Here is a 16,097-nt window from a genome sequence, read left to right on the forward strand (position 1 = left end):
ACGACTTCAGTGCTGAAAGAAATTATGGTCTTGTGTCGTGACGGAAGGAGTTCTGTCGAAGTTCATGGCTGCAACGAACTCGCTCTTATCGGGACGAGCTATAAGGAATACGGCTGGCTGTTGCAGAGTATGGCAATGCAGAGATGTCGTAAACAGCGCGAAAGCTGAGATCCGTTCCGAACAGCGCAGAAACACGTGGATGCCACAAGGGACAACACAAGCACTGTTTTGAACATCCAGGGGACAGAGACAGCTTTTGAATTGGCAGGAAGCAGTTCTAGCTCTACAAATAGAAACTCCGATGAAGGTCGCTAACTCCATAGAGTTACTTGATTAAGAGTCAAGCATGAAAAAGAACCCAGCGAGCTAGAAGTGAAGGACGAGAACTAGGTGTCTTTCCTCGTCTTTTCTCGCTGTTCAGAATGCATATAATTGTCAAGCTTACCCACATTTCCGTTCTGCCAAATTTGGACTTCTCGTGTTTCAATCATCGACGTAACTAAGCGCTTTATACATTATTACGCATTGACGTCTACGTGCGCCATTCGCGTCAGATAACGTGTCAGCCTTCGTCTTGCGGCTGAGGAGTTTTGGGTTGCATCTTTTATGTTTGACATGGATAGTGCGTCTGACAAAACGTAGATTCGGTTATGCTTTATGCTATCATATATGCCAAACAGTGAAAATATGACTGAAGAAACGTTTTCTAAAGTTTCAAGTCCTCAACTACTATAGCAGATTTCTGAATGTACACAAAAAAGAGACAGAGCTGTGTCGCTGTATGCGCAGATTAAATTCTTTTAAGCGGTACGTTTTCCACTGCAGGAAAAAATAAGCGAACATATTCCTTCAGAAAAATGTTACACTGCGGCGGACGTGGCGAACAATTTCCAGCAAGAGTACCTGTTGAGCACCTGTGCTAAGAGCTCTGAACTGTACTGCGGCACACCAAAGCCTGTCGAGACCGCACTGGCGCCATCGTAAGAGGATTCGATCTGAGCAATCAAAGCCCCTCGATGAGCTAAGAAGTGCTGTCACAGGTGAACGGCAATTAGAGCACAGACTGACGGCAACTCCCTTGGTTCGGTTTCACACAGGAGCGCTCACGGGGCAGGTTTTCCGTCGAGAGCCGCGTTGGAGAGTGCGGTGAGGCTTTTGGGCACACGCAGCGTGAGCTGCACCGGTGCGGTCCAGCCATCCTCTTCGAAACAGGGGAAGACCGCGTGGGCTTCTCCAGCCATGAGGTCCATGCGGCTCAGACTGCACGTGGTTCGAGGCATAGTTATGAACAGTGCATGGTCTCCTGGCATTGTTATGAACAGTGCATGGTCTCATGGCATTGTTATGAACAGTGCATGGTCTTGTTCATGTGGAAAATTTTAGTTTGGATCTATCGGCACATCCCCTTTTGGAACTTTCCAACTTCTAATCGAGTAAGCCCCGCCGCGGTAGCTCAGTGGTTACGGTGCTCGGCTGCTGACCCGAAAGACGCGGGTTGGACCCCGGCCGCGGCGGCGAATTTCGATGAAGGCGAGGATCTAGAGGCGTGTGTACTGTGCGATGTCAGTGCACGTTAAAGAACCCCAGGTGGTCAAAATTTCCGGAGCCCTTCACTACGGCATCCCTCAATGCCTGAGTTGCTTTAGAACGTTAAACCCCAAAAAACCAAAAACCAAACTAATCGAGTAAGACGGCGAGGAACGGGTGATCTACGCAGACTTACACAGCGTGCAGTGATAAATACGATAAAAACATGAACGTCCAGTCTTGTCTTTCTTTATTTCGTCCTTGGTATGTCTCAGCTCAGCGCATCCATGTAACGAAATGTGGTACCAGTTAGCCCCTGTCCTACCACTGCTGACATTAATAATACTTCCATCATAACGAGGCGGAGATGGCTGCACGCTCGAGCGAAACCTGGAAAACAGATACTGGTAAACACGCGATATTTCTAAAGAAGAGAAGTGTTCAGGTATAGCGTTTGTGAAATTTCACAGCGCCATTCTGATTAAGCTTTTTCGGCAATAAAAACGAGGTTCCGAAGTCTAACTGGTCTATAGCGTTCCTAAGTTTAGGACCCACTGCACCTAATATGCCTATGCGAGCATCGCGTCCTTACTGCTTTATATCACAGACCCTCTACCATTTCCCATGTCCCCTCTGCCCAGGTCCCACCACGTAGACAATGCTAGATCACTTTCTGCGGACATGTCCATGGCTTCTGTCAGAACGCATTCGTCACCTGTGCAACTAGGGCTACCACCCAAGCCGCTGTGCCGACTTAAGCATCTGGACTCAAAAGCCTCAATAATAAGCCCCGCTAGAGTTCATTATATTTAGTTTCTACCGGAATGCAAATATGCGCAATAAAAAAAATCGATTATCGGAGGCCTCCATAACGTCAGCAACCGACCACGTAATATCTCTTGGTCAAGGGCAACGCCAGCCCTTACTACATTGACTTTCTACTTGGAGGAAATGCGGATTCACAGGGCTCTATAAAGGAAGCCAACAGCGGCTGCACTCACGCGGCGTCGAGCATGATGGGTCCGCCTTGACCCGGGGGCTCGTAGTCGTGTTCCGTTACCAAGGTGTACTGCTTGCCAGCAACTAGCGCTTCCTCGAGCAGGACGATGAGAAACTCTGCGCTGCTGCTGACGCTGGTTATTTTAAAGCCCTGTGGAGCCTGGCCGGGTGGCACTGTTGCGTCCAGGAGAGCCATGGTGATATCCTTGACGGTGCCCGGCTTGGCCTTTAGCACGAGCTTCTTTGATTCTTGCTTCGGCGTGAGCGATGTCTCCACTCTTCCCCTCACCTTGAGTGCTGGGCCGAGGCTAGGTCCTGGGGCGTAGGAAAAATAGCGTCGATCCGATAACAAGCTTGCAAGCTTCTAATTAGTAACCAAAAAGCTAGCGGAAGTGCTACTTATGTTAGAACTACCTAGAGTTGCGTTCCAATTTCGGAGTTCTGTAAACTATCAGCCTGACTACGTCCACTGCAGGGCAAAGGCCTCTCCCATACATCTCCAGTTTACCCTGTCCTGCGCCAGCGGCGGCCACCTTAACCCCGCAAAAGTACTAACAGCGCTGTGCAACAGTCAGGAGGAATTGCGGTGTACGCTGTCTTTCACATGGCAATGCTTCAATCTTTTCAGATTTTTGAGAGGATCTTCTTTTTCGATTAAAACTGACATATTTTCCTGGCAACGACTTGACTATAAATCTTTTAGTAAGTACAAGTACAAAGACAGTGCAGTCGTGAACAAAAGTTTGCGGGATGCGGATTCCCGGAAAAAAAAATATTTCTACTTTGCCCGCTAGCTAAAGGCCTTGTATTTGCTTCAATGCATGGAACACGCTTGTCTTCTCATGCATATCTACTTTTAATTGACTTGCTTTGTCTGAGAAAGAAAAAATAGTTTCCAAACTGTTTACCGCGAATTTTCATCCCGCAAACTTTTGTCTACCATTAAAAACACGCAGTGTAACCATGCTGTTTCAACGGACGCATTCTCGGTAAGGAACCAAAAGATAAGCAGCTTCAACGAAACTTGTTTCCTTGCAGCCGGAGGAAAACAATTTCTTTGTGCGAGCTTTGTCATGTCGATTGCGGCTTTGACTGTTTTTTTTTGGTGCTGACTTATTCTGAAATGTCCAATTTCATGTATCTTTTTAAGAAACTGCGATTTGATACTGTTTTACTCAATACCAGGAGTTTAGTTCTTTTTGTGGTAAAAAAAAAGTATATTCACGCCCCGCCTTGCAGTTGCATAATGAATAAACAGCGCTAATGACGAGGACGAAGAGAAAACAGGACGAGCGGTGTTTAATCATTATGTCACCGTACCAACTAGCGCACATGTCTCTTGATTTGATTACTGCGCGACCCACTGGCAAAAGGGCATTGACAGACTATTTTTACACAACATCAACGAGTGTAGCACATACTAGCCAGTTTTAAAATGGCGAAAGTATGTTTCAGGACTTGGGGTTCCCGCCGTTTGATACATTCCACATAACTGCAGCGTAAAAAATGACGAGCACAAAGGAAGAAACACCTGAGGGAGTATGAAAGAAATTTAGAGATTGATGAAGATGTTAACTTGGTAAAACATTGCAGGTCTTGCCAAGATTGTTTGCCGCATTTTGAAGGTGCAAGGATTCTAGGCAAAAGCAAAAATCAAACTGCACGTGAACTACTGGAAGCTTACCATACAAAGAAAAAGGACGATTTTTTCGTAAGCGATACTTCTATTCATTTGTATAAAGCAGAATGTGACCTTTTCTCTGCCACACGATAATATCTGTCTCATGATGTGATAATGTTTGTTTGTTGATGGTGCCACGTGTACTTTCCTGCTCGCGCATTCGCGGCAGAACCTTTATATTTCCCATTGCTGGCGAAATAAAATCAGTTGTGAGTGCAGCGTTTGTCCGTGTCGTAGGTGTTTCTCCCTTTTGTGCTTGTCATTTTTTACGCTGCAGTTATGTGGAAGCAAAGTAACCAACTTGCCCAAAAGCTCTTTTTACTAAGATTTGATACATTCTTTTGACAAACTGCAGTCCTGCGTAATTTTTAAGAGGGAAGTTCACTACAAAAGGTACTCCTCCTAAGACTGTGCTATAAAAAATCAAAGCTTAAAAATTGCGCCTCTCCCGTAACCGAAAGTAGAGTAAGCATGAAATGTTTACGGGCCTAACACAGGCTCCATTGCTCGGCTTAAGCAGCTGTGACGGTGGCGGCATTGAAATCCAGGACGATGCAGAAGCGTACGCGGACACGACGAGACGCAGAACCTTACAAGAATGTATATGCAGCGCGTTCGAATACTCCGCGAGCGTGTGTACATCTGCCTGCCAGAGGGGGAAAGGGTATGAAGGCCCTGCGGCCGGTCTTTTACATGCGTGAGTGTAGGACCGCAGCGCCATCCTTGGGGAGCGCGCGAAAGCAGTTTTTCAGCCGAAAGCCCTTCTCGCCCTGGAGCTCCCCTCTTTCTCTAAGCGGCCTTGTCTCAAAGCCCCTAACAGATCACGTATGGCAACGAAGTGTATTGTGGCATGTATGTGCTTTTTGCACGCGTTATTAGAAATCGGAAATTATAATTCCTTGCATTATCAAATCCACAGCTCGACTGATATCTTGATAAACATTGAGAAGACACTGGCAGCAGTTAATTTTTGTGACTCGTTTGGAGAGCAACCGGCGCTTGTATGCCGGTCCCGTAGGAGGGCTTAGAGAGTCTCGTCGAATCTCGCTAAGTCTCGTATGGTGCCCGGATGTTCTCGTTTCAGAGCCCGGATGAGTGGAAATCAGTGCCCGGATGAGTGGATTTCAGTGCCCGGATGATGGCTCTCGGTCTCGGCGTGACGTCACCACACTGCCGACAACGGGAGCTAAAAGGTTGGTTTGGTTTATGGGGTTGAACGTCCCAAAGCGACTAAGGCTATGAGAGACGCCGTAGTGGAGGGCTCCGGAAATTTCGACCACCTGGAGTTCTTTAACGTGCACTGACATCGCACAGTACACGGGCCTCTAGAATTTCTCCTCCAAAGAAATTCTAGCCGCCGCGGCCGGGATCGAACCCGCGTCTTTTGGGTCAGCAGCCGAGCACCATAACCGCTGAGCCACCGCGGCGGCTCGGGAGAGCTAAAAGCATTTCATGCTTAAAAACGCTTCGATGTTCTCGGATATCGAAAAGGTATCTTTGTAAATGCCAAAAACTTTCCATTTCATAGCTGGAGGATATATTTACGATAATCTGAAAACAAACTCACTCTTTTACCTTTCTGCTTTCATGCACATAAGAATATTTTATTTCTTCCGGCCTACCTTATTGAACCTGTGCCCTTACAGGGTGGATCTGGGCACGCTAATTTTAAGGATATGTAGCATGACGCGCATGTAAACTTGGAAATGTTATCTGGTCACTTGTTTTTGTGAATTTCGCTGTGGTTGCTTTTTCTTTTAAATGATGACTATATTTTTTCAGATCATGGCTTTCCTGACTTTCTGTTTGGGTTAAGCTTTAGCATAGCTGTATAGATTTGCCGTTTATTTCCGCGCTTGGTCAAACACATCGCTGCACACTTTAACAGGCCTGTAAAAATTTCTGCGCGTTTTGTGAAGGCCGCCACAAAATATTCTTAATATTACAAGTCATGAACAAGATTCGAATAGAAACTTTGATTCAAGCTTTGCAATCTATTGTTCGTTCGTGCTAATGTTAGGGCTCAGCCACTTATTTCTGCAATGGAATTTGTCGCCGAGGGTTTTGATAAACGAAACGAAGTAAATCACAATAAGTTGAAAAAAGCTTCGATTTTTCATAATATACGCCTGGCAGAAAACAAGCACTATACTAAACAAAGATAACGACAGTGGCATTTTCCTCTGAGGGAAAAATCAATTACTCCTCAATGATGAATTTTTGCACAAATTATAATAGGGTACCGTTTGTCTTTCGCCAAATGAAATCCACGAAAACTGCTCCTACATCGGTAGCAACGTTCATGCAATATTCAGGCTTACTGGAAGCATTCGAGCCAGTTCTTGTCCTGAACTTTTAAGCTGGAACCGCATGGCGCGATTTCGGGCGCGATTGCCGCGCGGATGGTGGGATGCGCGCGTCATTCTGACGCGTGCCCAGCATAATTCATCACGAAATCGCGCCGCCGCGTGGTTCTAGGCAAGTAGAAAAAATGCCTCGCGCGGCGCGTCCACTGACGTCACGACCAGCGTCCACCAATCAGCGTGCAGTCATGTGTCATTTTGATTTTTTGGATTGCCAACAGATGTCTGCTTTCCGCGCATCTCGGCGAAACCTTTTTGGCGCTGGTGCGCGCGTCTAAGGAGCCACGTGAATTCACGCATCGTGTTCGTTCGCGCGTAGCGTTCGGCCACAATGTACTTACAAGACAACCTTTAACGAGGTATAATTACATGAAGATTGTTTTTATTATAGTATCCTCTAATTTAAAGGACATATTATATATGCGGTAACAGAGAATTCATCTCGTTGGCAGTTCTGTGGTCTGGCAACCCGGAAAATTATTGTTGGCGATTTCAACATAGATACAAGTACTGAATGCCACAAAGACTACGTGAACCTGTTAACGTCGTACAATTTCAGAAACATGATTAATACACCCACGCGTGTAACTACCTCCTCTTCATCTATTATTGATCACGCATTAACAAATATACCGACTGGGATACGCGCTGGGGTTTACAGCGAACCCATTTCCGATCACCTTCCACTTTTTGTTACTGTCGACACTGATATAAAACCAGAGCGTGAGAGCAAGAAGTATGTATCTAAAATAGATTATGCACTACTGCATGAAAATCTATTGGCCGTCGACCCTAGTCTAATATACCATGATGATGTTGATACAGAATTTAGTAACCTAATAGACATGCTCTCTCAAATGGTTACTAAGTGCAGCAGAAATATTAGTGTTCGCTCTTACGAAGTGCCACTATGCCCTTGGATGACTGAGCCAATCCTGGCCGTTCTAAAAGAAAAGGATACATGGTACCGCAAGTGGAGGCAACACAAAGATAATGCTTACTATCTAAATCAATTTAAGAGCCTGCGCAATAGATCCGTGTCGATGATGAGGGCACGTAAAAAAGCATATTACACGCGTCTCGTTGAACAGGCTTCCGGCAATACACATCAGGTCTGGAAAATAATAAATGAAGTCGCTGGCAAACCCAGTTTGCGCCGGGTTCTTCCGGAGAGTATAGATCGCAATACTACAGAAATATTCAATTCCTTTTTCACCAATATCGGCCCGTCATTAGCTGCTCAACTTCCTGAATCGCAACAACAATATATTGCATCCAGTCCAGTTCTCAATACTTTTGGAATGTTTGAGATCGAACCTGATGAAATTACATCCATTATTCTCAACTTACCAGGTAATAAATCTGCCGGACTGGATGGAATTTACCCACGCTTGCTTAAGGACAACACTGATATCTTGGTACCCATATTATGCAAACTTTTTAATCATTCATTAAAATGTGCAAAATACCCCTCCGTACTAAAGATTGCCAGAGTTGTCCCGGTATACAAGGATGGAGACCGATCCAACCCGTCAAGCTACAGACCCATTTCTGTTCTAAGTGTTATTAATAATATTTACGAAAAGATTCTATCTAACAATATTTGCAAATTTTTAGAAAAGTATAACTTACTCTGTCAACAGCAACATGGATTTCGAAAACACTATTCAACGGCATCTGCAGTCCTAAGTTTGACTCAGTTAATTAATACAGCATTACATGAAAACAAACTGGCCGCCGTTGTATTTGTTGATTTAAAGAAAGCGTTTGATACCGTGGATCACGCTATTATGCTCAACAAGTTAAACCATTATGGATTCCGTGGTGAAGTCTACCGCTTACTTTCCAGTTACATTGAAAACCGTCAACAAGCTGTAATTATGAATAACATTATATCATGCCTTCAATATTTAAAGACAGGGGTTCCTCAAGGATCTGTTTTAGGGCCCATGTTATTTTCGTTATATTTGAATGACTTGCCGAAGGTCCTAAGTTGCTCGGATATTTTAATGTATGCAGATGACACTGCGATCATAGTTACAGCTGACAACCATGAGGATCTAGAAGCAAAAACAAACACTGAATTGGAAAAAATTTCAAGCTGGTTTTTTACCAGCAAGCTAACAATTAATTCAAGCAAAACCAAATATATAGTATTTAGCTCAAGGGGAAAAGTCATCCCTAGCAACCAAATTAACATTTTTATTAATGGCCACCCACTTGAACGAACACACTCATTTAAGTATCTTGGAGTCGTTCTAGATGAACATCTTCACTGGAAAAATCAGATTAACGCCGTCTGTTCGAAGTTGGCCTCAGGCTGTTACGCCTTACTACAGGCCCGTGATTGTTTTAACACACAAACTCTGCGTACCCTTTATTTTGCACTTATTAATAGTCATTTAACATACTGTTTAGAATCATGGGGTTTGACATACAATACTTACCTTGATCCGATCCGGCGATTACAAAAACGGGCTATCCGAATTGTAACACAAAGCAAGTATACCGAGCCAAGTAAACCACTTTTCCAGCTATTAAATATCCTTCCTTTTGACCTTTTGCGCTCTTTAAAGATAGCGGTGTGTGTAAACAACATAGTCAAATATAATCAACCTTTCAATGCCTCCCTGTTTCGCTCATCTTCTCGACTCACAGGAAACCTTACACATAGTAACTTTAATCTACCACCGAATTATAACGTTTACAGCGAAAGATTGGTGCAGTTTTCAGGAGCCAAGGTTTGGAATGCTTTACCCCCAGAAATAAAGCAGTCTCATGAAACAAATAGAGAATTGCGAACATACTTTATGAGCCTTATTTGACATATGTGACAGTTGTCTTCGGTTTGTGTCTGTTGTACCATGTTGTTCATGAAAGATTTTTTTTTTCTGCTGTAAATGCACATTATTTTAGTCTTTCCTTGTTGTATGATGTATTTGGGTCTTTCGCCGTGATTTTGTGCTTTTCATTTTTCACAAGCGCTGTGTCATTGCCTTCATATATTTTCTTTCTGAACCCCACACTAGCCTCTGGCTATGGGTTCAGTCAGTGTTTTGGTATTTTGTATGGCAAATATAGAAATAAAATGAATGAAAAAAAAAATGAAAACGCGGCGCGACAGCGCCGCTCCATTTTTCTCGTGCGGGTGCTCGCGCGTCGGCACCAACGCGGCCGTTTGCCGCTCGTCGCGTTTTTCGCTAGCGAAAAACGCGCCATGCGGTTTCAGCTTTACAAACGGTCATTGCTGCGAAAAAAAAAACGCCTTTGTGCTATGGGATCGATGTCAGGGCGCGTTAAAGAACCCCAGGTGGTCGGAATTAATCTGAAGCCCTCCACTACGGCATCCCTGATAGCCTTTGCCACCTTTCCTTAGTTAGGTGGATTTCTAGCTTTCTTTGCCTTCAATTCAGCACGTGTCCTTTAACTCTGTAAGTCATCTAGAGTGTGTGGGTCATCAGTGGGCACCTTAGACCGTTTTTCGAACGCTTTTCTCACGTTTTACATAGATAATTTTTCTCTACATATTGACATTCCAGCCAAATCTGAATTTCTCATATTCCGCAAAATCAGATCCCCTGCGCAACCCCCACCGGCCATTGAACTCAGTATTCGTGGAGTCCCCATTCCTCGAGTACCCAAAATTAAAATCTTGGGCCTAATTCTACAAGAACACGGCTTCAATGGTGACGTAATTCAGAAGCAGCTTCAGGGAACCTCGCAGCAAATTATGCGACTCATTCGCCGAATTAGTAACCGCCACTCGGGCTTGAGGGAAAGCAATACTCTCCGTTTAGTAGAAGCCTTTGTGATCAGCCGCGTAGCTTACATATGCCCTTACCTACATCTCAAGTCAGCTGAAAAAGAGAAAGTGGAGGCTATAATCAGAAAATGCGTATAACAGGCAGTTGGGCTACCCATACACACAGCGACTGAGAAAGTGTTAGGTCTCGGCCTTCATAACACCCTAAGTGAGATTATTGAAGCGGTAACCGTCTCGCGGTACGAACGACTATCGGCCACACCAACTGGCAGACACATTCTGTCCACACTAGGCGTAACATACGGACGACAAGGCGGACCAACAACTGACCTTCCCAAACATATACGCCAGCTTCTGGTCATTCCTCTACTACCTCGTAACATGCACCCAGATTTCCACGCTGAACGGCGTGCAGAGAGAGCCAAATCATTAGGCAAACGCTTTCTTAATGATACCTCTGTGGTATATGTAGATGCAGCAGATTCTTCAGCTGACAAGATGGTAGCTGTGATCACCACAGAAAGTGGTACACTCATAAGTGGGGGCGCTAAACGAACTAAGCACAGACACGTTAGAGAAGAAACAGCCATTGCTCTAGCCATTGCGGGATCCTCGGCAGAAACCATTATCAGCGACTCAAAATTGGCGATACGTAACTACACGTTTGCAAGAATCTCCCCACACGCAGCAGAGGTTCTGCTAAATTATCAGCCCACGCGGCGCATTCGCCTAATCTGGACGCCTGCTCATGCCTCCCTTGCTGGTAATGAGGCGGCTCATAACCTGGCTCGAGAACTGTCCCGTCGAGCTGGGTCGTGCAGCCCATCCGCCCTATACTCCGGCAAGGACAGGTTGTTTTCTTACAGAGAAATCCTGCAGCACTACAGGCTTGCAAGACTCAGATTCCCCCCAGCAGATAACACGCCCTCCAAGCAACAGGCCAAAGCCTGGCGTAAACTTCAAACTAACACCTATCCAAATCCCCAATTTTATAGCTTCTATTCGGAAGGACTCTACTCAGACAAATGCGAAAATTGTGATAGCAAAGCCGATCTAAATCATATGATCTGGAACTGCTCTCAGTCCCTACCCGCGAGTCAGTTCATTACCGACTCTGCTCATTGGGAGGCTCTATTGCTCAGCCCCGACCCGGGGACACAGATCGAGCTCCTCCAGCAGGCTGAAGACGCCGCCGCTGCCCAAGGGATAGCGGCCGCCGTTTAAGCGGGGGGCGACTTCGTGTCGCTCCCCTACATCCGCTGGAAATAAAGTTTCACCACCACCACCATCTACATTATGACAAAAAAGTCTAATATGTTGATGACCACGAGCTACATCATACGTTGAACTCGACGCAGGATTGCAATCTTAAAGAGAAAATCTGGCGATTTTTCGATATTCCCAGACGTCAATTAAGTTTGCACTGAAATTCTCCTCAAAGTCTGAATTGTGTGTGCCAAGCGACATGGCTGAAAACTGTTTAGTTTTTTTTTTCTCGGAAAAGAATTCTTACGCCCACCTCAGTGCACGATAACGTCAAATTTGGCCGTGGCTGGCAAGGAACAGACTGATAGACAGACGGTGGCCCGGCTCCGGATAGCGAACAGGTCTTGGGGGTTCGGCTGCAGTCTTTGGCTCGCTGTTTGTGCGCAGTTCGTGAAGGCGATGTTATGACTGGAGTTGCTTTGCAAGGTAGTGGAATGCATGCGAATAACTAGGGAAAGACGACGGGGGCGCCTTGGCGAAACGACTAAGTTGATTATACTTTCCTGCGCCTCGTCTGGTTCCTGACCTCAAGGGAATGCACTATTTTCTCGGAACATTTCACAAGGGAGTTCTACGAATACAACGTATATTTAAAGAAAATGCTCAGCCTCGAGGCTCTGTACTGCACGAGGTCATTGAGGTTCGCTCACTACATTACCGTAGTAATCTTACTGAAACGGCAGCACCAGGCGTTTACCTTTTTCGAACCGTTTCGTGTGTGCATCACTGACATATCTGGGGCAGTTTTCTGTCTAGGCTATGGGTATGCATTTTGCGTTTTCCTCTTCATGCTTCTCTCCTGCTTAAAATACTTCTAACCATTCCAGACAACCTTCATGGCTTAGAGAGGAAAAAGAGAAACGGCGCATTTGCCCAGCATCACCCTAGTGAGGCCTCCTTCCTCTTGGTTATAGGTCATTGGTAAACATAAATTTATTCATACTAAAGTTGTCTATGCAGTCATCATTTGAACTCTCATAGTACATGGAGAAATGACGGTGGTTTAGAGGTCAGCCTTCTTATACGCGCTGTTCTGCCACCGATCCGCTTTTGGAGCAGCGCGGCGACGCACAAATGTGACTCCTTTACAAAGACCGGCGTCATTACTGACGTCACACAAAGCAGTCTTCTGACCCGCGCGTGGGAGTTTCAGTTTTGGCTGAAAGCTTTTGATTGTGAAGTCGAAAAATCACCGCAGTTTTCCTTAGACAAGCCTCCACTGGGTTTCTACGAGTGCTGCAACACTTGTAAAACGAAAATTAACTACGCGAAAAGCGTTTATGCGTGTTTTTCCCTCTCTGCTAAGTCTGAAGACAACAGCTTGTTGGATGTCCGAACCTTTAATGTCGGGGACGGGCTCACCTGTGATGTTCAGTGTGACTGCGTAGCGCGTAGGCTGAACCTCAGGTGGCAGGGGTCCAGTGTGTGTCTCCGAGCCGACTGCCTGCTTGATAGGCGTGACAAAGGTGCTTGGCGCAAGCGTCTCCGCGTCGGTAGCAGCGTCGGGCGCCGCCGTAGCAGCGTCGGGTGCCGCCGTAGCAGCGTCGGGCGCCGCCGTAGCAGCGTCGGGTGCCGCCGTAGCAGCGTCGGGTGCCGCCGTAGCAGCGTCGGGCGCCGCCGTAGCAGCGTCGGGCGCCGCCGTAGCAGCGTCGGGCGCCGCCGTAGCAGCGTCGGGCGCCGCCGTAGCAGCGTCGGGTGCCGCCGTAGCAGCGTCGGGCGCCGCCGTAGCAGCGTCGGGCGCCGCCGTAGCAGCGTCGGGCGCCGCCGTAGCAGCGTCGGGCGCCGCCGTAGCAGCGTCGGGCGCCGCCGTAGCAGCGTCGGGCGTCGCCGCAGCAGCGTCGGGCGTCGCCGTATCTGCCGCAGCTGTCGACGTGGAATCGGTGTCTGTGGCATGCACTACACGCGGCCCTCGCGTGACGTATCGGATGCCCAGAGCGGCAGCGATCAAGACCGGAATGAGCAGCGGCAGAAGGCAGAGTGTTACGGGGCTGACGCCTCCCCTGTGCCTGGACTCCCTTCGCTCAGGGATGTGAACCTGCAAGGCATGTCCGAATAAACACGCGCAATGCAAAGTTCAATGTGTCATTGAGCGGCGACGTGAACCAGTTGGTATAATATTTAATAACTGTAGTTACAGTGCGACAAGCTTCAAACGTTGAAATAGATACACACAAACCAGTCAAACAGCAATGTTTGTTTCTGGTCCAGTCGATTTACGTTTCTTAAAACAAGCGATTCAGCGTTTCTCAAGAGCGCAAGCTTGAGTTAGTGTGGCGTTCAAAAACTTCATTCGGAATGACCGCCCCTGTTTAATATAAAGCCTTTGCGCTTATGACACGTAAACAAGAACGAAAGCAAAATATTTAAGCATATGTTGTTCAGCAAAGCTCCCCGTGCAAGCAAGCAAAAAAAAGTAACACCGAAAGGCATTGGCCTCCCGTATTCAGATCTGCTTTCTTACGGATAACTAATGGCGCTAGTCTGTCGACTGTACTTCGTTCCCGCAGGCTTTCGTCCTCCTTAGCATCTTTATATGACATCGGTCATGTGATTAACTGTTTTGATTTCAATAACCTTGAGTCAAGAAGCGCGCTATGTCGGCAGTTACTTGGCGGCCTTTAAAGGGCGACGAACACTGACAGACCTAAAGATGGTAGAGACAACTTTCTGCATTTCCCGACAGCCCGGCGAAACTTCACTTTCATCCGCGATTTGTCCAAACATTATGCATTCCAAGACTCCGCAAATGCTATTTGAAACGACATGGCAATGGCCGGAACAGCTGTCTTTCAACAAGATAATTTCGATAAGAAGTTCATTCCGACAGCCCGGGGGCGTGTTTATTTTTCAGCGCAAGCCCAGCCAGGCCACTGCTCATTGGCTCGCTGTACTGTTCACGTCACTTCCGCTCCAATTAGTACTCAAGCATTAAAAGTAAATGGCTGTTCTAAAGAACTATCTACACAAACGTTTCATATGCATACAAAATATAATGAATCTTTGAGAAACTAGATTTGAACGTTTAGTTTGGTCACGTGACTAGATTGCAATCACGTGACATGACGTGACTTTTGTCAACAGTCAAAATGGCCGCTTTAAAGGTCGTCGCGGCAAGTCACGGTAGAGTGCCATGGTTACAGGTTCTAGAGCACTGTATCACGGTGTTTTCGGGCAGTTGTACGCAAGTGGTTCCAAGACCAGTGCAAGCCGCCTAGCTGGATCCAGGATACTTGCCTCTGAATGGTTAAAGTGCGCCGATTCCAAGGTGCTTTGCAAGCCGCGCGGTTAGATGCTAGATATGCGTATCTTCAAACCGACGTAGGACCTACGCGGTGGCGATGTAACGAAGCGTTTATAATTCCTGTGAGGATCACCACGGACAGCGCCGAGTAACAGCTGCTCACCTTGGAGAAAGGAGGCTGCTCATGGTGAATTTCCTGTGCGTGCATAAGCTACACAGCACAGTGACAGTGTCCGAGAAGTGAAAGTGGTTGCGGTCGGAGCAAGTGCTTCTCCGCCGAGGCAGAGAAGTGCGCACGTGCGAAGGCTCACTACGCACGCAGTGTGTTCCGAATGCTGAAATGAATTTGGCGTTGTGCAGCTAGTCGTACTGGTTGCAGTGATCGCGACCGAAGCGACCGTTGTTATACGCATATCTCTTTTGCAATAACTGTCTGCAGGGAGGAAGCCTGTTTACATATTACAGTGACAACTACTGTGCACTGCTAGGGAAACGCTCGTCCCATCCTGTCTCTTCTCTCGTGATCGTCCTTTTTTGCGCCTTCCCCTGGCCAATTTTTTTTCTATCACAAATGTAAAACCACTGCTGTGTGCTATTTTGAATAACTCACTAATTTAAAATATATGACCTTAGCTATTTGAAAAATGTGATTTAGTAATTATGACGGTTGTTAGCAGCTTGTACTGCAGCCTGGCTTGTTCCACTCAGTGTGTTCGACTCGATAGAGGATTCGTGTGCAGTGTGCAAGTTAGCCTGAATGCAACTACTGTGCGCATATATTTATTTATTTGGAACACTGCCAGCCTCTGGTTAAAACTTTAGCAGAGGGGCATTACATGTATCATAGTAAAGGATAACATTTCTAAAAGCAGCTGTGCAAAGGACATATTTATATGCCGTGATATTACCTGAAATAGAGGAAAGTTCTCGATGACTACATTATGCATAATAGAGCATTTTATTCGTTTGCCCGAGTGAACGAGTCAGTAGGCACTTTATTAGATCAATTTATTTTAATATTTATTATACCTCAACGGTCCTAAGTGGCAATACCTGAATGGTGAACTTTGACATGGTGAGGCAAGTAGGAGCTTGATGAGTTTGCAATGTACTAATAAGGGAATAATTACTCATTAGCATCCAAGCGCAGCCATACAGCTGCAAAGAAAAGCTTTGTAGCTCTTTTTGTAGCCATATGGCCGTGCTTGGGTGGATGCCAAGAGTAATGACTGCCTTATTAGAAATCATTTCAACCTT

General features: G+C 46.2%; 1 protein-coding gene across 1 annotated transcript in view; it reads right to left on the bottom strand.

Moving 5' to 3' along the window:
• Positions 1–16,097, bottom strand: part of LOC149341457 (uncharacterized) — a 106,219-nt gene that overhangs the window by 78,500 nt on the left and 11,622 nt on the right. Inside the window, exons 3-5 of the mRNA XM_089542862.1 lie at positions 12,962–13,634; positions 2,529–2,841; positions 1,108–1,260 (exon numbers count right to left, since the gene is read on the bottom strand). Coding sequence (XP_089398988.1) covers positions 1,108–1,260; positions 2,529–2,841; positions 12,962–13,634 — 1,139 coding nt within the window. The remainder of the gene's footprint in view (positions 1–1,107; positions 1,261–2,528; positions 2,842–12,961; positions 13,635–16,097) is intronic.

The sequence above is a fragment of the Amblyomma mixtum genome, chromosome 5 (genome assembly GCF_055824585.1).
Source record: "Amblyomma mixtum isolate Tamu chromosome 5, ASM5582458v1, whole genome shotgun sequence".
In the NCBI taxonomy this organism is placed as follows: Eukaryota; Metazoa; Arthropoda; class Arachnida; order Ixodida; family Ixodidae; genus Amblyomma; species Amblyomma mixtum.